This window comes from Lonchura striata, chromosome 1, assembly GCF_050655825.1.
Source record: "Lonchura striata isolate lonStrDom1 chromosome 1, ASM5065582v1, whole genome shotgun sequence".
Lineage (NCBI taxonomy): Eukaryota > Metazoa > Chordata > Aves > Passeriformes > Estrildidae > Lonchura > Lonchura striata.
In genome coordinates, this window is record NC_140703.1 from 115,383,409 (window position 1) to 115,405,806 (window position 22,398).

At 44.3% G+C, this 22,398-nt stretch overlaps 1 protein-coding gene across 3 annotated transcripts in view; it reads right to left on the reverse strand.

Moving 5' to 3' along the window:
• Positions 1-877: 877 nt before the first annotated feature.
• B3GALT5 (beta-1,3-galactosyltransferase 5) overlaps positions 878-22,398 on the reverse strand; it is a 39,503-nt gene continuing 17,982 nt past the window's right edge. The window contains exons 2-4 of one of the 3 annotated variants that reach the window (XM_031506284.3): positions 19,399-19,497; positions 6,629-6,811; positions 878-6,176 (exon numbers count right to left, since the gene is read on the reverse strand). In XM_031506284.3, the coding sequence (XP_031362144.3) occupies positions 5,223-6,176; positions 6,629-6,709 (1,035 nt within the window). In that variant the 5' untranslated portion in view covers positions 6,710-6,811; positions 19,399-19,497 and the 3' untranslated portion in view covers positions 878-5,222. Of the gene's footprint in view, positions 6,177-6,628; positions 6,812-13,410; positions 14,852-18,568; positions 19,170-19,398; positions 19,498-22,398 lie in introns of those variants that run through there. The other 2 variants (XM_021527475.3, XM_085560387.1) reach the window with 2 other exon arrangements.

Genomic DNA, 22,398 nt, shown 5'->3' on the forward strand with positions numbered 1-22,398 from the left:
CAACCCCGGAGCTCCAGGCTGGGCAGAGGGGCTGGAGAGCTGGAAAAGGCCCTGGGGGTGTTGTGACAGGGGCTGGACACGAGCCCAGGGGTGCCCAGGGGGGCAAGAGGCCGCTGGCAGCTGGGCTGGATGAGGAATTGTGTGTCCAGCAGGAGCAGGGCAGGGATTGTCCCTCTGGGCTGGCTCGGAGAGGCCCCTCCAGGGCTGTGCCCAGTTCTGGTCCTGCAGGAGAGACCTGGAGGGGCTGGAGCGTGTCCAGGGCAGGGAACGGAGCTGGGAAGGGGCTGGAGAGTTCCTGAGGGAGCTGGGAAGGAGCTGGAGAGTTCCTGAGGGAGCTGGGAAGGGGCTGGAGAGTTCCTGAGGGAGCTGGGAAGGGGCTGGAGAGTTCCTGAGGGAGCTGGGAAGGGGCTGAGCCTGGAGCAAAGGAGGCTCAGGGGGACCTTGTGGCTCTGCACAGCTCCTGCCAGGAGGGCAGTGAGATGGTCAGAAGGTAAAACCTTCTACCTCCCTGCAGGTAAGAAGTTATAGGATGAAACGACGTCAGGCTGAGCCAGGGGAGGTTTAGATTAAATATTTGGGAATATTTCTCCCAGAAATCTGCTCAAACCCTGGCACAGCTGCCCAGGGCAGAGCTGGAGTCCCCATCCCTGAAGGGATTTGAGAGGTCTGTAGATGTGGCACTTGGGGACATGGGGCATTGCTGGACTCAGCAGTGCTGGGTAAAAGGTCAGACTCAATGACCTTAAATGTCATTTCCAACCTAAATAATTCTGTGATTCTACTGATATTAACAGGAAAAGGAACCAGCCCCCTGACATGACTACACCCCAAAATGTTGGCGCATTCACAACCAGAAAGACAAGCAAACACACTAAACTGTGGTAGCAAAATTCTTTACTAATAAAATATCAAACATGGAACTGTTGGCTCAACACTCTCATGTTCCATGCAAATAATGCCTTTTCAATTAACATTGCAATGTCACCTGCACACATCCATGAGGAGCAGCGTTCCTGTCACATCCAGCACACACCAGGAGCCCTTTTGTCCCTTTCCACTCTGAAATAAGGCAAAACTTCCATTGCAAAAATCCACTTCTGTATTTTCAGAAGTGCCCGGGAGGGTTGTACCTTCTCAATAAGTCTGAGTCAGAGGAGCTGTGAGACCAAATCCTTCATGCACAGATTTTAAAATTCTAATTTAAACTGAGAATGTGTTAGTTGATTAATTAGGGTTGTGGGGTGGAAAAAAAAGTATTAATTTTTATGCCTCTAAAAACTGAACTTGGAAGAAATAGAGTGTGCTGAAGTGCAACCAACTCTAAGACACTTGCAGCTCTGCTGATTTCTGTACTCCTCCCTACTTAGAAGCAGTGGAATAACTTTTAGATGACCTTTTCAAAGCTATTCATTATAAAAAAAAAAAAAGTTTGAATGAACTTCTAACCCAAAATGCATAAAAACATTGGGATAGTGCTCAGCTTCTGCAGACAAACTGCCCCCAAATTGCCTAATTTTTTTTGTCAGGCTATACAAAATTTTAAAAATAAGTATATGTACACTGCATATTGTGTTTGCAGTTCTACTTATATTTCTGCTTGTTTTGTGATGGTCTTTCATAGGAAAATGAATCTAATTTTGCAAAAGGCCACTAATACTGTTTTGATTGTTTTAAAATTCATGAGCTGAGGCCTCAGCTGCAAAAACTAATATAATTTAGCTGATACATATAAACTCACTAGCACAGTGGTTTTGTTTAAACAAATGAATTTGCCTTACATGCAATCATCTGCTTTTTCTTAAATCACATTTTCCAGCAGAGTAAGTTTATGCTTTAAGTAATTAATTACTCAATTAATATATCCTTATTCAAAGCAGCTTAGGGAGCAGGGAGGGGTTTAGTCTGGAGAAAAGGAGGCTCAGGGGGGATTTCACTGCACTCCAAAATTCCCTGACAGGAGGGTGTAGTGAGATGGGACTTGGTCATTTCTCCCAAGTGACAAGCAACAGGACAAGAAGAAATGGCTTCAAGTTGAACCAGAGGAGGTCTAAATTGCATTTATGAATCCATACATTGCATTTATGAAAAATTTCTTCACAGAAAGGGTGGTAAAGCACAGGAACAGGCAGCCCAAGGAAGTGGTGGCATCACTGTCCCTGAAAGTGTTACAAAAATTTGTAGATGTGGTGCTTAGGGACACCTTTTGGGGTCAATGGTTTGACTCAGGGAATTTTCAGATCTTTTCTAACCTAAACAATTCTACGATTCTATGAATTATGAGATCAGTTTCTCATTGACACAAAGAAAATCATTAGGTTGAGGAAAATTCTGTGCAGCAGCTAAGAGCATTCACTTGGGAAACCCCTTTGCAAAGAGGAGAGGAGCAGAAAAATCCCTGAAAATCCAAATCCCTGACATTTCAACCCGAACTCATCTGCTCCTCAGCAGTACTGACAGATTAAATACTCACGGACAGTCAGGCCACTGGGGAGTGAGGTGGGGACAAAACATTCTGAAGGCAGCAACAGAGACATCTTGTACAAATGCAGAAATGACAAATGCAGCTCCCTGGATGGTTTCAGGACCTTGGGTCAGGTCCCTGTTCCCAACCCATCAGAGATGGGTTTCATGGAGCCACAGAGTGGTTGGGTTTGGGTTGGAGGGGGCCTTAAAGAAGATCCATTTCCACCCCCTTGCCATGGGCAGAGACATCTTCCACTAGAATTTAACCCCAGGAATACAGAGGTCGAGTCTGCAGAAGGGACTGACTGAGAACAGGCAGCAGCTGGATTCCAGTAATTTGGAGCATTCCTGGACTGAAATAAAAGCCCCAGCCAAGAGGTCCAGCAGGACTTGGGTCACCCTCAAGGGTGACTTTTTTATGCTGATGCAAAGTCAAAGCTGGCACCAGGCACAGAGGTGGAAGTGAGACCTACACCTGCCTGCAGGATTATTTCATTATTACATTTTTATTTTTATGACTGTATTATTTATTATGACTGTATTTTTTATTACTGTATTTTTTTTATGATTGTATTATTATGACAAGAAAAGAACATCAGGCTGATGATGCTGTCGCAGAGCTCTGCCCCTCAAGACAAGGAACTAGGAATGACCAGGACACATTCCTTTCTGCTCACCATTTTTCCATAAAGTAAAGGAATAACCAGCTTGCACCTTGGGCATGACAGCAATGAAAGACACAAGATATTTCTGCATATTACATGGAAAAGATAGTGATTAAAAATATGTTGGCTTGGCTTTATCAGTCTGACCCATCACACCTTCTGAAGGCAGAAAAATATTCAAAAACAGCTGAATTTTAAGCAAAATCCAGCTGTTTAAATATTTTAATTTTTTAAATAAAATATTAAAAGTTTATTGAAGGACCTTAAAATGAAAAAAGACCATTCCTGTGTACAAACAAATAAACATTGATTCTTTCATCATCAGTGGTCAAAAGTGGGTGCATGATCTCAGGTTAAACCAGAGGAAAAGAAATAATATATTATGACCATTATTAAACACTTCTCAGGATCTTCCTGCTGAAAATATTTACCCTGCTTTTCAGACACAGGCAAGTAAAATGAGATGGATGGATGGATGGATGGATGGATGGATGGATGGATGGATGGATAGGAAGGAAGGAAGGAAGGAAGGAAGGAAGGAAGGAAGGAAGGAAGGAAGGAAGGAAGGAAGGAAGGAAGGAAGGAATCCTTCTTTTCAAGGTAAAGAAACAATAAATAACACCAAAATAATAAAATCTGTTTTCCTGTCTCTTCCATGCTGGGTGTCAGATCCCCTCAGCTCCCCTTGGGAACAGCTCCACTTTCACTGCTTTTTTGGAAAAAAACACTTCACAGAGACATTACAGGCATTCCATGCTGATAACACTGACCTTGCCTGTGCCTGCAGGAAAATCAAACAGCACCACTGCATAAGGGAGGATTTCTGAGCTCCCTTCTCCCTCCTCAGAGCCCTGAAGGATTTTTCAGCATCTGCTGTAAAGACCCCTCTTCTTATCTCTGAAACTTGTAATCATCCCAGAGATTTCACGAGTCTTTGCTTGGGAATGAAATAAGAAATAGGGCTCCCAGCCTGAATGATTACTTGAGCACATTTTCCTATTAAGTCTTGTTCAAAAGAGAAAAATCCTCCTGTCTTCTCCCTCACACACCCAGTTTCTCTTTGGAAAAAGAATGTCTAAATCACTCTAAGTGACTCTAGTTTAGCCTCCGCAAACTATTCACAGCAGCTCTCAGGCAATCAAAGTGCGACACAAATATAAAAGATGTCTCCATGGTCTATTTTAATAGGAAGAGCAGGACACACTGCACTGGCTTCACCACGAATTATTTTCAGCAGGAAGCACACACAAGGAAACAGCTGCAGCAGCTTTTACACCTCCAGCAGGTGACCTGCAGTGCCCAAGGTCGTCTCGAGAGCATTGCATGGGCAAATTCTACCACCTCTGCCAAAAAAATTGGTGTAGACTGAAGGAGGGATCTGTGCCAGGCTGCAGCTCAGCCCACTCAGAGCTGGCTGCAAGGGCAGGGCTGCAGCTTCCCATGCCAGGAGGGAGCATCCTGACAGCTACAAATATCATTCCTCTAAGTGCCTGCACAGATGGGTGCAGTAATTTGTCAAGGGCAACCAGGAAGATGGTGCAGATTTTATTCTCTGAACAAAAGTGCTTCGACTTTTTTGTTTGGCACAACAGAAATGTTCCCAGGCCTCTGGCAGCAAGATTTGGAGGGTGGGTTAGCAGGCCTGGGTGTTTCAGGAAAAAAATAATAATTGTAATGTTTGTAGAGAAGGGATGCACAGAGGTGGGAGTGAATGGGAGAGAAGGAAGTTTGCATGTTCCTGGGCAGAAATAGGGATTTTTTTTTTCACAGAAAGGGTGGTTAAGCACTGGAAGGAGCTGCCCAGGGAGGTGTTCAAGGAATGACTGGACGTGGCACTCAGTGCTCAGGTGTAGTTAGCAAGGTAGTGTTTAATCAAAGGAAAGATTTAATCAAACTCAATGATCTTGGAGGTCTTTTCCAAACTCAACAATTCTCTGATTCTGTGATTAAAATAACCATTTCTAAAGTCTTTAATGGAGCTGGATGGAGTTAATTGGGAGTGATGGAGCTGGAGTTAATTGGGATTTTGCTGGAGTGGGGAGCAGCCCTGTAAAAGCAGAGAATTTCAGTCTGTGAAGTGGAGGAGGGTAGGTGCTAGAGCACTCCTCCTTGAGTTGCTGCCACTAAGTGGTTCCAGTAGCTGAGCTGCTCAGATAGTTTGATTCCATGGCACGTCACGATTTTCCTAAAGCGAGGAACCGAGAACCTGATCCTCTCTGGGAAAAACGTCTGCTCCGAGTGGAGCTCCTCCAGCTGGATTTTTAATTTGTCGAGGCACAGCCCTATGAACACATCCTCCAGTTTAATGAATGGAACACTCCCAGAAATTTTATAGATCTGGCTGGCTACGTCGCTGGATAAAACATATCCAGTCCCGGAACAAAAGGGTGGGTAGGTGGTTCCTGGATACTCTTCCCTACTCACATACCACTTACTCCCTCTTGTCCTGATGGGGTACTCGTGCAGTTTTAAAAAGCCTGTGAAGAATCCAGTGCTCTTCTTTTTCCTCAGAAGCAGCTCAGTGAGGTAAAAAACGTTGACAAACACGTCCGTGTCGGTTTTCATCACGAAGCTGGACTGGGGGCAAAACCTGTGGATCCACTCCATTCCCATCATGGTCTTCAGGGTCAGGTTGTAATAGGTGTCTGTGAAGTTCTTCTGGATGATGTCTCTGTAGCTCTGGCTCTCAGCAGCCATGTCAGCCTGCTGGCTGGCATTCCCAGGGCTGCCCAGGAGGAACAAGGTCACCAGGCGCTTCCCAGCCACTGTCCTCTCCTTGCCCCAGGTGTGCCGGATGACCATCCTGGCATCCAGCTGCTGGAATGAGCACGCCACCAGCAGGACAAGGAAAGGAGGGTTCTTGTGGCAGTCAACATCTGGGAGCTGGGAGAAGTTCCCTTCCATCCTCCTGAAAGTCTCCGTGGGGAATAGGTCACCCTGGCTGCTCTCACAGAACATGCAGAATTCGGTCCAGGCGTGGAAAACCCAGAGGCTGGCACTGCTGAGCCCCACCAGGCAGACAAACAGCCTGAACTTTCTGCAATCCACCTGAAAGGAACAAGAAGGAGCAGCACATCCATAAAAATAATCTCTGGTTCCTCCTCTCAGCACTCCAGTGCCAGCTCCCTGCGCAGGGATTTGAAGCCAGGTCAGCTCTAATAGAAAGCTGCCTCTTTGAGGGCACTCAGCCACGTGCATTTCTCCTCCTGTCATCCCCACGAGATGTTCTGCTGGCAGATTCACACTTGGGCTTAACTTGAATCTGCCCTCCAAGCCAGTGTGTCCTCAGAAATCCACACAACCGTGCCCACTGACACCAGCTCACCCAGCTTTGATGCTTCAAACCTCCTCCCCATTTTCAGCATCCTAAAAAACTAGTTGAGACCCACCAGGGCCAGAGAAGGAGCAGATTTATGTATCCATTTCAGAGGGCTGAGAATAACAATGATAGTCTTTTTGTTTCTTTGGTTTGTTTTGTGGTTTTGTTTTTTTTTTAATACCATGTTTCTCCATTTGTGCCCGTGTCCCAGAGCCAGCAGGTGTCCCAGGGACACACCCAGCCAGGTTCCTCTCATCTTCATCACTTTTGTGTCCTGTGGGGCTCTTGCACCAACCCAGAAACTGCTCCTGATCCTTTTGCTGGAGGGGACATGAGTCACATTTTTGAAGTTGGGTTAGCTGCTCTGAAAAAAAAGAAAATAACCAAAACAGCAGTGGGTCACATTATTTGGATGTTCTACCTTGTGCAGAGTTTGAGTGACTCACCAGGACACACTGGGGTGAGAAGGGGCTTCTCCTATTCCCCTCCCCTTTTTAGGTGAGAAAGATCCAAACAACAACAATGCTACAATGCTCACTCATTTAACCTCCTAAGAGATTATGAGCTGGACATGTGGTTATAAATCTAACAGAAATTCTGAGTGAGAGAAAAACTATCAAAGCAAACCCCAAATCCTTACAGTGCCAAAAGTATTAACATCTTCATAAATTAACCTGGTGAGAGGAGTTTAAGGCTTGAGTTGCTCATTCCATAACCCACAGGCTCTCCTACTGCTATTTTAGAGCACTAGGATGGGGCAATTTTTACCAGGGGAAGGGCAACCCTTCCACCTTCCCCTTTTTTAACAAAGAATTATATCTGGCTCCCCAGCTACAGCACAGCAAACCAAGTTAACCATGCCCAGAGCTGCAGATTTCAGGGAAATTTGATCTCTGCCTTCTGACCAGGAATATTCTGTGCAGACTCCCCCAAATCACTTTAGTGCCTTCCTTTTGCTCAATTTCCTCTTTCCAGGCAACCAGAGGTTTTGCATTGCAGGATTTAAGCTCATTTGAAAGTCCAGCCAGGTGTCCCTTGAACCAAATTCAGCTCATTTTACCCCCAAGAATAGTCCCATTGGCTTCAGTGGGAATTCTCAAAAACATGAAATGAGTAGAACTGGAGTCTTGGTTTACTGGAATTGCTCCCATGGTGAAATGCATTTTTGCAATGATTCATTAATGAATTTTGAAAATATTTCAGAAGTTCACATTTCTTCTGGCACTTATATTTAAATTTGCTTTATCCTTAAATAATGTATTCTTCAGATCTGTTTTTTTTTTTCTTGTATTTATAGCTCACAGTAGTCTTGTAATTAACTTTACAACTGCTTTAGTTAAATACGTATGTAAAATTGTGTAAGATTATACCTATGCAGTTATATTATATGTATACACAAAAGATTAAACAAAAGTTTGCTCTGCACCTTCTCACATTCTTCAATGGCCTGGGAGGAAGAACGTGAATAACCTGAATTGTGTTTTCAGGACAGGAAGGTGTTTTGAGCTTGACAATGGAGATGTACAGAGGTTTTTCCTGTTGCCAGCTCACAAAGACTGTTTGAAAGTCTGATATTTCTCTGTTACAGAAATTCCAGAACATGTACAAACCAGACACTGAACTAAGAAAACAATGGAGATTAATATGCTGTTAAAACTTTTCCACAAATATCCAAGTGAAAGGTGCCATAACACACAACAACCGTTTTACAAGATTTCTGTAGAATCAGACCAATGTAACGTGGCCATTATTTACTTTTGTTTCCAAAAATGGTAACAGATCTAAAAAAATCTTTTAAAATGTCCTTGTTTTGGACAGCTGGGTGAGCAGCCTCCCACCTTTACCATTTTTTCTTTCCAAAACCAGATTCCTTCCCCTTTCAGCCCACGTGTGAAGGAGTGGAGCTTGTACACAGACATAAACACGCACAGCTGGGAAATGCAAATGATTTGCAAATGCATGCAAATTGTAAACAGCATTTTAGAAGTTCTGCAATTGGCACACGTGGCCACGTATCCTCTCCCTGTGTAAGGACCAAGGGGTGGGCAGTGGCCTTGATAAGAGGAACCATGGAATGGTTTGGGTTGAAAAGGACCTTAAAGCCTACCCAGTGCCACCCCTGCCATGGCAGGGACACCTTCCACTCTGCCAAGCCCAGTGTCCAACCTGAGAGAACTCCAAGGGAAAGGGGGGACAGACACACAGGCTGCTTCCTCTTGCCAAGGCCATTTTTCTTCAAAAAAACATCCATTCAATCCTTGTTTTCAGATGAACAGGGAGCATTCTGAACACTGAAACCACTTTACACTAATGCAGGCAGTTCCTTGGAGCACTGAAGTTTCTGTATCAGGGAATTAAATCACCCTGGTATTGTCTCCTTACTCCTGAGATGCTGAGCCCCCCTCCCATCCCCATTGTGCATCAAAACAAATATTTCTCCTTTTATATACAGTCCTTTTGCATGATTAAATATTTGATTTTTCTCTGTGATCTCAGCCAGAAATCATAGTTTTTAATTATCTCAACACTATTCCCATCTCTTGTTGTTCTGACTGCAAAATATTTGATGAAGGGCATTGCCGAAAAATTGCCTGTTTCATATCCTAGAGACTTTTCTTAAACTGACTGGCATTTCATGGGTCTCTGCAGCTGTGGCTTGCATGGAACCCTGGCACCAAACCATGTGGGAGTTGCAGCCTCTTCTCACACTCACCTGAAATGAACACATTAAAAAAAAGACTGCTCTCTCCCAGCAGCTTAAAGGGAGCTGAAATGTTTTATTCTCTTTGTTATTTACCAAATCCCTCCTTTATCTTGAGACTGTCTCGTTTAGGCAAGTCACAATCCTTCATTTTTTCAGCACAAAGTATTACAACAACTCTGACATTGAACACAAACAAGTAAACACTCTGCAGTGGTGACAAATGACTGCCACAAATGCATTTTGTAGCAGTCCCCAGTTTGGTAGCCATGAGTTAAACCAACCTCATCAAAGAGTTTTCTTCTTTCTACCACTCTTTTATTGCTCTTTCTGTCAATTTTTGTCTGCTGGGCTTCAAACTCATCCCTGATGTAAGTGCAACATTCTTATCCTATAATTATCTTTAAGGCCATGTGGTTCTGTGGAGCCTCATTCCTACCAACATGCCTTGAGAACTTATCCAGCAATTAGTTACATTTAATATTTTAGCTACTTGATATTTTCATACACATTTACATGACTAATCCCTCAGTGAAACTCTAAAGGTGTTTTTGGCAAAGATTTTGGTGAACTATTGAGATACATCTTACAGATATGAGCAATATTTCAGTTGCAAGGTTATTCATTCTTTTTCTTCCATTTTATTCTACCTGGGGATAATAATTTAAATTTAATAGGGTAGTTCATTCTTTCTGCCTTTCCACTGGCTTGTGACCATCATGGAGTGTGTAAATCCCTCTGGATTCCCAAGGCCTTGCACATTTATCCCACTATTCCTCTGGATTCCCAAACCCTCTGTCTGATGACATTCCTAGAGGAGTTCCAAAGTATGGAAATAATTGATTCAGAAATATTTTCACTGCTTCTTTTGCCATGTTGGTGCAACAGGGAAATGCTTCAGGCCACGCAGAACAGGGATCCACTAAAAGAAATTTACAGCTGTCTTTGCATGGAAGTTCTGTAAAGTCAATTTGCCAATAATCTCCAGGAGAGTTTCTACATTTGACAGCCTCTATCACTACTTTATTCTCTCAGAAATTATCACTTGTCCAGCAGAGCTGACTGCCCACCCACTAGGGTGAAATGTAGAATATAATGCTCTGATTAATTGACAAATTTTTGTGCTATATTCTGGTTTAATATCTGGTTGTGCAGCTCCATGGCTGGGGCTGCTCACAAACAGCTGGGTCAACCCTGGCATAAGGGAATAATTCAAAAGATTTCACAGGATCAAGGAAGCCCAAAGCTGGAGACCTCATTAGGGCTTTTTAAGTTTGAAAGCACCTGCTTATCATCATCATATAAAAAAGTATTTCTGTGTTTAAAAGTATTTATGTATTTAAAAGTATTCATGGCTAGAAACTATATATGGCTATTACTATATAATATATTTAGAATTCCATACAAAGGGTGGACCAATAATCCAAAATTCCTTTAAATCTCTTACAGCGAGCCATTCCAAATTTATTTATTTATTTGTTTACTTTTTTTTTTTTTTTTAGTGTGGCTCTTAGTATTTTGGGTAACCTAGCAATTTTTGGGTTAGTTATCAATTTTATTAATTGCTCTTGAGTCTTGTACTAACTTATAATCTTTATAATTCATATTTTTGTCTGGCAAAATTGGACTTCACCAACAACCTGTACCTTAAAATTTTCTTAATCTTAGGTAATGATCCTTTTCAATGTTTTAATTTTAAAGGATATTGGTTTTGTCTTACCAGGTCTGTGTCTGATTTAATTTGGTTCTCACAGATTCTGCTCTTTCTGATTTTCCAGGAATCTCCCTGGCCCACACAATGGGGATTACTGCATCCTTAATTATCTTTGGGATAGGTTTAGCTTGGGAAGTCAGTGTAATATAAAAATTGAAGTTTACAGGTATTTAGCCTCAGGGATTTTAATTTGAATGTCTCTTCCTGAAACTTGATTTTTGCACTTAATTTTTCCAGTAAGTTTTTTTCCTTAATAATACTTCTGGAGAGTTAGGCAGGGACAAAAATTGATGTGTTATTTATCATTTTTCTACTTTGAACTTAACTGGTTTGAAAAAGAGGCACAGTTCACGAATTCCAGTGGCACCAACAATTGTGATGGAGGCATCCCTAAACTTCCCTTTCATTTAATACTGAATAATTGGTATTTTAATTGGTATTTAAAACTGAATAATGGTTCCTGTGCCTACTAAAACTTCCAGGTTTTCCTTTCTTGTTGTGGCTGTTACCAGAGACTCTGCTATTGCCATGAGAGGCTTTGGTGGAGTCCTGGGTTTTACCTGAGCATACTCCTGCTTCCAATATCTATATTTATTTTGTAATTTTTGTATTGATTAGTTCCCAGTCTTCCTAATGAAGATTGAGGAACTGAACAACTTCCCCTGTTACAAAACTCCTCCCTGGGGGTAAGAATTTTTTGCTGTTTTCTTTCATAATTTGCTATCATTTTATGTTTAGTTTTTTCCTGTTGTTTCTTTTCTTTTCTTTTTTTGGATTTGCACATTTTGATACACTGCCCATGCAACATCAAGCAGTTTACCTGTATTAAAACCACCCATTTCTTGGCTTTTCAGTACTTTTATTCTAATATCATCTGAGGATTGTCCTATGGAAATAGGAGCCAGGCAACTTTTACCTTCCTCCCAAATGCTTTCTTATCTTTATTTCTCTCTTTTCTATGCCTGCAGCTGGCCTTTCAGTTCTCTATGCACAGGACTTTACAGCTACATCTTAAACTTCCTTTTTCCATTGACAATCTGAATTCTAGTAGCTGTTCCACCAAAATATTAGAATACCAGGTTTCAAAATCTCTGTTTTAAACTACCAGGATGCCAAATTTTAAAATACCAAACACATGTTTAAAATTTTCAAATACTAAGTTCCAAAATACCAAAGTAACCCAGTTTCAAAATATTAGAATACCAAGTTCCAAAATACTAAAATAATTCTTCTTCAAAATACCAGAACATCAATCTTCAAAATATCAAAGTAACTCAAGGTATTCAGTATATTAAATTCTAAAGTACCCAATTCTAAAATGCCAATTTCCAGGTGTCTCATGTGGGCAGGATTCCCAAACTCAAGAGAATGCCTCAGTGTCACAGGAGGATCCTACATGTGTCCCAAATGAATGTGGGGGAATCTGTGATTTTCTCCAGGAAAGTCCTGGTGCCAGCATGGAAAATCCCAGAGGCCTCAGGAGAGACCAGTCCTGTGTGGGTTCACCAGAAATGGCACCAAAATTAGCAGGAATAAACTTTTCTGACTTTCTTTCTCTTGCTTCTTTTTACAGAATTTGCCAAAAACCCACTGGAGGCCTCTTTATCTATTTCTCCACTGGTCCCAGACATGTTTATCATCCTCTGGACATGCCTGGACATAATTTTATCTTTTTGTTTGCCAGTTGGTGTTTAAGCTCTATTCAGCAGCCTCATGGGAGGTGGAATTGTTTGTTCTCTATGTTATCAACCACTGGGACCCTCTGAAGAAGGTGGATCCAAGGTCTGGGATCCAAATCCCAAACAGCAGCACTCTCTGTTTTGCAAGTCCCTTATTGTAAATACAGGTGAACCTGGTGGGAAGAAATGCTGATGTCTGACTCCAGTTCAGAAGGGTGAATGATTTCTTTATTATAACTATACTATAATACATTAATATACTAATTAAATGAGATACTAAAACTACATACCTACTTTTCTAACTCCAATATCTAATTCACAACTCGTGACCCTGAGAGCCCAGCCCCAGGTGGATTGGATTGGCCATCAGGCTCAAACAATCCTCACCAGAATCCCCCCCAGGGAAACAATTCTCCAACCACATCCCACATGGGAAGAACAAGGAGCAGAAATAGAAATTGTTTTCTCTTTCTTTCCTCTGTGCTGCTCTATGAAAAAATCCTGAGAGAAAGAAGAATGTCTCTGCTACAGTCCCTACTTCCACCAGTGGCACAAACTCCCTCCTACACCCTGCCATGGGCTGGCTTTAGGATCTCTCTGTTCACACCTCTGACCCTGGTGGAACTCCTTTGTGTTTCCCAGAGATCAAGCCATGGTAACTCCTGTGCCAAAGCCTAATTACTGCATCAAAATTAACCTGGCTTCTCCTTTAATGAGTGGAATTATCTGAACAGTGCCAAGAGATGAGGGCTGTGTGCCGTGCAGTTCAGGGAAAGCAGCCTGGCCTGAGGCACAGACAGGGAAGTAGGTCTGGAGTGCCCCTGAGGAACAGGTTGGAAATATCAATTTAAAGAAGTAAATTTCCTTACCTTTTCTGGGGCAAAGCTGCAGTCAGGTTCAGCGGATGGTTGCTGATGTTTTGCATTGAGGTCACACACATCAGGGCAGGGAAAAACCCAAACCACAAATGATCAAAGTGCTTTGGGCCACCTGTGTGGGAACCCAGCACATCCCTCTGGCTGCCCTGGCTGTCTCTAGACCCTGGCAGGGGGCTCAGAGACCCTGGAAAAAAGTCAAAAACACCTGTGGCTTCTATTTTAGCCTGTGGAAAAAACTTCCAACTCTGTATGAGGAACTACAAGCCACAAGGGTTTGAGTAGTGTGGTAGTTGAATTAACACAGGGTGAAAAAGTAGAATTTTGGGGCTTTTTAGAAAAAGGTTCAAGGGGACAAGATGGAGGGATTTGGTCATGTCCTGACCTTCTTCTCTTTCTTCTTGCCCTCCATCTTGCTGTGATGGTGACAGTTTTCTGTTGGTTTAAGGTGGAGACACACTGTCTAACATAAATTACTCATATTGGCATGTTATTATAAACATAGTACATGTAGTTTTGAGTATAAAACGCAAACACCACCCTAGAGGACAGACAGAATGCCATGGCCTCCTTGCTAGACAGAGCTCAGCAGGTCAGAGAGAGAATGTTATTGATAAAAGAAAATAAACCTTCAGAAGCGAACCCTACTCATTCAGATTTCTTCTTTGGCTGTGCAAGCTGGGAAAAAAGGACTTTTGTATTCTTGGGGTCACCTCGATCACCAGACCCTGAGACACCTCCAAAATCCTTGCTTTGTAACAAGACTCAAGCAGCTGCAGCCCCAAAATCAGAGGCACGACTTAAGAGTGGGACTAGGAGCTCCTGCACAGTTAAAGTCAGCAGTGTTATTCCCTCTTGCCTTTCCTGATCACTGAATGTAAGACATGCCCTGCTGTAAGGACCAGTAAAAGCTGCTAACTCCCAATTTTCCTTGGAATAAAGCCCCTAAATTGCTTTTTCATAAGCTCAGCATGACACAGAGAAGGATTAAGTGCACATAGATAATAAGAAAATGTCAAGAACAGCGGGAAACATTTATTTTTTTTTCCTAAATGCAAGAGTTTCAGAGGAGCAGGGGCCAGGAGCAGGAGCTCTCCAAAATGACATCTCTGGTGATGCAAAGGCTTCAGCAGTACCTGGGTTACAAGTTTTATGTATGCTCACCCAACCTAGCAGGCAAAAAGGGTGGAACCCAAAAAAAAGTGCAGGACAAAGGGAAAAACTTTTTGTGCTGTACTCTCTGAACCTTTTTCCCTTTGATCCCTGCAAGGTGTCTCCTTGCAGTCCATCAGCAAGACAGAGCAAGGCACTGTTCCTCTTCTCCACACTCACCAGTTTCTATCACTTAGCACTGAGCTGCTGAGGTCATTATTTATGGCCAGATCCTCTCCCTTTTTTCCCTTTATTTTTTTCTTCTTCCTTTTTTTCCTTTCTTTTTTTTTTTTTTTTGTTCTGATTTTTTTGTGGGTGTTTTGGTTTTTTCAGTTTTTTTTTTTTGTTTGTTTGGCTTTTTTTTTAGTTTTTTTTTTGGGGTGGGTTTTATTTGTTTTTTGGTGTTTCTTTTGTTTTATTTTGTTTGTTTGGGTTTTTTGTTTGGGTTTTTGCTTGGTTGTTTTGTTGCTTTTATTTTTTCTTGTCTCTATTATTTTTGTCTCTTTGTTTTTTCTCCCATTTTTTCCACAGTGTTGGGAAGGGGTTTGCTTCCCTAGTTCCTCCCAGGCCTGCTGTGATGGGATCTGCATGGAAAAAAGGGATCTGAGGGCTGGGTTGTGTTTTAACTTTCCATGCTTAAAACGAGCCTGTGGCTCTCCGGAAATGTTTTATGTCCAGGCAGTGACTCTGTCACAGACTCAGAGCAGGAGTCCCTAAGCCATCAATTAGAGAACACATAGAAAAGGAGCATTACTCTTGTGGATTTGCAAATCCTACTGCGTGGCCTGGCTGATGCTCTGTCTTTATGTCACTAATACCCATTTAGCTGATTGACCCTGCGACTCCAACAGCAGATTGAATTTTCTTTGTGAAAGGTTGGGCTGGTTTTTATTTGCCACGTTGGGTTTTAATAAGGAGAGAGTTAAGAATAATTAAAATAAAAAGATGTATAGTAAAACAAATTTTTACTATAGAGGTTTTTCTTTCTAGAGAAAGAAAAATTAGAGCGAGATGTTACAATCTAGATTAATGTAAGCCAAATGAAATACCATTTACCATATATACAGATATATGCATGGCCAGCATGGCCTAAACACTGGCACAGCTATAATAAGAAAAGAAACATTTTTCATAGCAAGTAAAGAAAAACCACGGTCAAAAAAAGGGAGAAACTTTAAAATAGAAATTGCTTAAAAATTCAATATCTGAGCAAGAGTCCCTCCAAGTTTCTCTTCCTTGTCCTATCATGCTATGAGGCTATTTCAGAAGAGCCGCTTGACACACAGTAGTTCCTTAACCTCACCCCTTCAGAGACAATTCTGCATCATTTCCTCCTCTGAATTGTATTTTCTGTGCCATAGAATTACTGCTGGTTAACCACAGTCCCAGCAGATTGTACAAACACAACTCAAACACGGCCACCCTCCCGGGGGCAGAGTACGGGAACAGGGATTGTTCTGCAGGTGACACTCATCCATTTAATAGCTGCCTCTTTGTTTTTACAAGAAAAACAAACATTCCTGGGCCTCATCTGCTCATAAAAGTGTTTCCAGCTCAGGTACAGAGTTGTCACCTCGGATGTGGAAATTCCCATTATTAAAATTGTTGCAATGGCCCAGACCAAGGGTCCTTGGGTTCTGCCTCTGTCTCTACCCAGATGCCTAAAGGAGAATCAGGATCATGGCAGGAGGGAAGGCCTTCGTGGCACAGGAATCTTTTGAACCAGAGGATGCATCTTCCTCCTTATTAAAAACAAATCAAGAGCCATTAGCTCTTAATGCATTGATCTCATCCACCCAATATGAGCACTTGCTCATAACATCTGTTCTGAAAAGCCAAAAAAGCATCCTCAGACCAAAATGCAATTTTGCTCTCAAAGCCAGCAAAAAGTTTGTGTCTTGGAGTGACTTAAAGTGAAACAGTTTGGCAAGAGGTGCCACTGCTCTGGTAATGTCACAGGAAATAAGTGCTGCAACTGAGGAGTCAAAAAGAAATATATTCCCAGGGACTTTAGCCAAGCTAAGGAAGCTTGCTTCTATTTTAAAATATCAGCTTGCTTTTCCAAGCCACCTGCAAAATTCTCTGGATGAATCCTGGCCCTTAAACACCCACAAAAATGTTCAATTTGGGTATTTAGTACAGCCAGGTCCTTTTTCAAGTATGGAGAAGATGCTGCAGTGGGGGCTGGAGGTGTCCTGTTGGAGAGCTCAGACCATCAATGCTGGGACACTGTACAGGACACCCAGTGCACTCCAACCCCCACTGCAGGTGCTTTGTGTCCTTTTTAGGAGCATATTTGGGCACTTTTGGCTAATTCCCCTTGCACAGGGGATGGAAACACAGCTGGCAGGCAGCCAGCCAAGGGAATCCTCTCTCACAAGCAGGGAAAAGAGCAGTGCCCTGGGGCACTCCCTCCTGCTCTCTCATCTTGGTAGTATTTTTTTCCCAAACATTCAGCCTAAAAGCCTTCTCCTCCTCCTGTCTCTGTCCTCCCTTCACCTGCTGAGTGGCAACCACCCCTCTCTGGATTTCTCTCCAATGCCAATAGACTCTTCTTCTAATGCTCCCTCTATTCCTACAATACCAGCATGTTCCTTTTATCCCTGATGCTAATGGGCAGATTTAACTTATTTCGGAATGGCCTCATGAATCAGCAATTTTATCCTACTTGCTCTATTCCAAACCCCAGATCTCAGCATAGATAAGCAATTGTCCACAACGGGATGAATCAAAGCAACCTGACCCTGTGTAAACCCGTGTGCTTCATTGTGCTGAACAGGAATAAAATCCAACTCTCACTCCTTTTATCTTCACAAACAAAGTAATGAGGAAATTTCTTCCTTAGGCGCTTGTTGCTTCTGCCAGGACTCCAAAAGTCCAGTTCTCTGAGAAATTCTGTGCCCCCCAAACCAAATTATTTATTGCACCTTCATTTACAGGTAGTACTGCAAGTAGTACTGGTTGGTTTTCCTCATCTTAATGCAGAAGGGAAATAAAACTGAAAATGGTATTTCAGATAGAATGAGGATCTTGCTCTTCTCCCTTGGAAACAGCCACAAGATATATGAAAGAAGAAGTAAAATAACACTGAAGAAAAGTGATAATTATGCAAGTTAAAAAAAATTTCAAAATGGGAAAAATTGCCAGTAAAGGTATTCCAATACCACTCCTAAATCTTTGACTGCTGCTCAGTCCTGATGATATCACTGTAGGATGAGGACCTGTCAGGATGTTACAGTTGCAGATGGTTTTTCCCCCCTTTTTAAGCTGGGGAAGCACTTGGAGCAGGTAAGCCTGGTGCTCAGGCTTTGCCCTTTTGTTTCATTCTGCCTCTTGGCACAAGCATTTTTTGGTGTTTGGAACTTTATACTCCTCTAACAGTTAAATTAAGTCTTTGCATTCATGTGTCTTTTCAAGCATCAAGTCTGGTACTTTGGGAGGAAAAAATCTTCCTGGGCAAAGGAGCACAAATCCAACCATTGGGCCCTTATGCTGGCAAATCCTTTGTCAATAACTATTTGGCTTTAAAAAGTGCTGATTATACACAGAAATGTTTGTGGGATCAGGGCCAGTGGCTGCGTTTTTAATTACTTACCTGTGCCTCGTGGATCTTCCATTCTTCAGCATTTTATCCGAGCAGGACAGTGAGGAGAACGCTGCCCTGGTTTTGTCCTAACTGATCCTGCTCTTTATGTGGGGCTGCCAAAATATTCCCCCCATTAAATCTGGCAAATCAGATAACTCATTACTACGTTTTCACCCCCACATCAGTGCACGATACCCGTTTTACCAGGGGAAGGACATCGCAGTCCGGAGCTGGGGACACTCCTGCATTAGGAGGTCTGGATTTTGATCCCGATTTCCAGGCGGGCTCACACCTGCATACCCCTCTCCTCTCCCTCTCCCCACCCACCGGAGAGTTTGGGAACGTCGGAGCGGCGGCTCCGAGGGCACATCCAGGGCTGGAGGCAGCGAAGGGAATCCCTGCTCCCGGTCCTACCTGGAGCTGGCCGAAGGAAGAGGCGCCTCCTCAGCCGGAGCGCCCGCAGCGCATCCTCCGGCGGCTCCGGCTCTTCCCAGCGGGATCGCCGGGATCTGCGGGGCTACAGCCGCCCGGCTGTGCCCCTGTCCCCCCGCAGCCCGGCTGGCCCCAGCCAGGGGCTCATCCCCGGCCGCGGCTCCGGAGCCAGAAGCGAAGGAAGGCGGCGATGCTGCAGCGTAACCTGAACTCTCTGCCTGCCTCTTCCCTCTCTCCCTCCTCCCTCCCTCCCTCCCTCCTCCCTCTACCCTCAGTGGGTAATCTCAGCGGGAAGGGCAGGTTAGGAGCTGGCTGTAGATGGTTTTGTTCGGGGTAATTCGGATGGGAGGTGGGAAGCAGCGTCCTGCCAGGAGCTGGAGCTGGAAATGGTGTCAGAGCAGAGGCGGCTCCTCCCGGCGCTGGCAAAGTTCGGCTGGGCTCTCCCAGTTTCCGACAGCACAGCCTCGGTTCGCTCGTGGGACAGAAATCTGCTCCAAAACCCGCCCTCAGGCACCCTCGGAGGGGTTTTTCCTGATGGGGAATGACTGACAAATGCAAAACCACCACCCCGGGGAAAGGGGAAAGCAAGGGAGCAAAGCTCACCCTGTGCGCGCCGCCGGGGTGATTTGAGCATCCCTGACCGCCCTTCCCCGACCCTCCGTCTGCTTGACCCCCGGGCTGTCCGAGCTCAGGACAGCCCCCAGCCCCGAGCCTTGGCTTCTGGGCAAAGGACGAGCCCAGGCAGGACACCCGATCCCTTCCCAGGGCCGCTTCCAATACTTGGAGCACGTGGAGAACTGCAGCGCTTTTACCTTTATGACCTGTCCTCTGCTGACAGCAGCTTCGCACCACAGCAATTATTGAAGCAAATGGCTCCGGGGGAAAGACATTTCTCTTCTAAACGCTGCAAGCTACAGCAGGGGGAAAAAAAAAAATCCCAGACAAACGTTACGGATAAAGCTGCACATTTAATAGCAAAATACCCAAGGATGATCCAGGGCACTTTGAATTTCTAGCCAGAAAATATTTGCTTCGATTTGTCATTGTAATTTTTTTTTTTTTAAACAGGTTGTTAGAGCGCAGCATAAGAAAACACGAGACAAATCAATCACTGAGAGCTGCTGGCAGCTCCCTTTCTCCTCCCCCTCCACTCCAAGCTGGAGATGAAGAGATGCAGTTAAGGAGACACACAGAACGCTGTTTGCTTGGTCTACTCTGCAGGAGAAACACAAGTGAGAAGAGAGGTCCAGATCCACTTCCAGATTTGCTGCAGAAAGGACTGCCCCAAAAGCTTTTTCCTTTTAAAATGATTCAAAAAAACTCTCCCGGGTGGCTTTAGTTTCCTATAATGAGGAAGTATTAGCTAAGGCACCCAAGAATGCCTGTGCCTCGCTCTGCCCGCATTACTCTCTCCTTTGTACTCCAAATTCCTAAAAAAACCTTGCCTTTAGTTTTGGGAAAGTGCTAACATTCCTTTGCCACAGTGTGACCTACAAAGTCCAACAGTTACTGAACACACAAAAGCTTCTGGATGCCAAAGATCTGCCCTCCAGCTGGAAATGGGGCATTTTCCCATGGAAAACAGGAACACAGTGTTGGAGCTGGAGCCCCAACCTCTGCCCACATCGCTGCTGAACATCACACTGCTGCTCACTGGCTGCCATCAGGGAGCCCTAAAATGAGAATCATGGAATCACAGATTTGGTTGGGTTGGAAAAGACCTTAAAGCCCACCCAGTGCCACCCATGCCATGGCAGGGACACCTTCCACTGTCCCAGCTGCTCCAAGCCCCAAATCTAACCTGGCCTTGGGCACTGCCAGGGATCAAGGGGCAGCCACAGCTGCTCTGGGAAACCTCTGCCAGGGTCTGCCCACCCTGCCAGGGAACGATTTTTTTTCTCATATCTATTTTAACCTGCCCCACTTCAGCTCAAGGCCACTTCCCCTTCTCCTGTTACTCCATGCCCATGTGAAAAGCCCTCTCCAACTGTCTTGCAAAGCATTAACTGAGAGGGGCTCAAAGGTCTCCCTGCAGCCTTCTCTTCTCCAGGCTGAGCAATCCCAGCTCTCCCAGCCTGTCTCTATAGCACAGGTGCTCCATCCTTGTGTCCCTGCTCCATACTCATTCCAGCAGCTCCCAATTTTCTCATGCTGGGCTCTGGATGCAGCACTGCAGGGGGGGCTTACAGGGGCAGTGTAGAGGGGGAGAATGCATTATCAATCCACATAAAGCAGTTTCCACTCCCTCCAGCCAGGCCAGCCACCTGCAGGTCACTGCTCCCAGCCTGCTCTGTGAGTTTTAGCAATTTGCTTCTCCACGGTTTTTAGGCTGCCCAGCTGTCAGCAAAAGCTCCAGGGCACTCAAAGCACTCACTGCACGGGCAGATTACACAGCCCAGGGTCTGGGAGGGGCACAAGGGGAGAGAAAATAAACTCTGGAATATCAAGCCTTCATGCTGGGGAATAAAAAAAAATCCAACAAGCACAATCTACTCCTCTCTGCCTCTGATTCAGAGCTGTGTTTGCTGTGTGAGTCCACCCCTACCCCAGCATTTCAGCAGAGTAATGCACACATGTGCCTGCATTTCACCAGCAGTAAATTTAAGCCAACATATATCTACATGAAATCAGGCCTCAAAGAGTGAGTCAGGGCCTAAATCAGTGTTGCAATTGAACTAAAATAATCTAAGCCTGCTCTAAATGCACATAGCTTTAACCTGTCACATCAAATGAAAATTATATACTTAAACTGTAATCTTCCTGTTCCCTTAGTCATCAAAAGAGGCCAGATCAAATTAGAAAAAAAAAAAAAGCAGAAGAGAGTGTGGATGCTGTTCAGAGGATGAGGAGGAGGGGTTCATGGAGCAGGATATTCCCAGAATCATCAAATTTGGAAAAGCCCTCCCAGCCCATGGAGTCCCAGCTGTGCCCACCTTGTCCCCAGTCCAGAGCACTCAGTGCTACCTCCAGGTGCCACCTGCAGGGATGAGCACTCCAAACCTCCCTGGGCAACCCCTGCCAATGTTTAGTCACACTTTTAGTGAAGAAATTCTTCCTGATGTCCAACCTGACTCTTCCCCTGGCAAAACTTGAGGCTAATCCTTCTTGTCCTGTCACTTGGGAGCAGAGGCCACCTGGCTGCTCCCTCCTGTCAGGGAGTCACAGAGAGTGACAAGGTCCTCTCTGAGCCTCCTTTTCTCCAGGCTAAAAAACCCCTAAGCCCCTCCTCATGTGACTTAAAATTCCACTTGAACCAAGGGGTGTTTCTGCCTTCCAAGCCACACTCAGCCCCAAACTCAGCTCCCCCAGCACTCCCATCCATTCTTCAAGCAGAAATCTGCCAGCTTGAATTGCTGGTGGCTCTGTGTTGTCATCTCCTCTGCCAGGTCTGAGTTGCCAGTAAATATTTCCACACTCCAGTTTTTCGGAGTTTGAAGCAGGCAGGGATAAGGTCAGGCTGCAAACACCCACCAAAAGATGTCATTGTTTGGCTGGGGCTGAGGGTTGCTGTGTTTTATTTTTCCAGCAGGATCAAAAGATGTGAGTTGGAGCTGTGTCCTTGGGTTCCTCTGAGCACACGTGCTGCTCAGGCAGCTCTGGGGGCAGGCACACGAGCTCTTGCAGAGGAAGAGGTCACAGATTTACACTCTGCCACTTGGTGTAGGAATGGGATGTTTTGGTGGCTTCACTGTCTGACTGCACTGGAAGCTTTGAGGATATTCACTTTAATGCAAAATCAAACCCAACCTTCATGCAGCGCTTTTCAAGATTTTTTTCCTACAGAAATCTACAGAATCACAGAATGCTTTGGG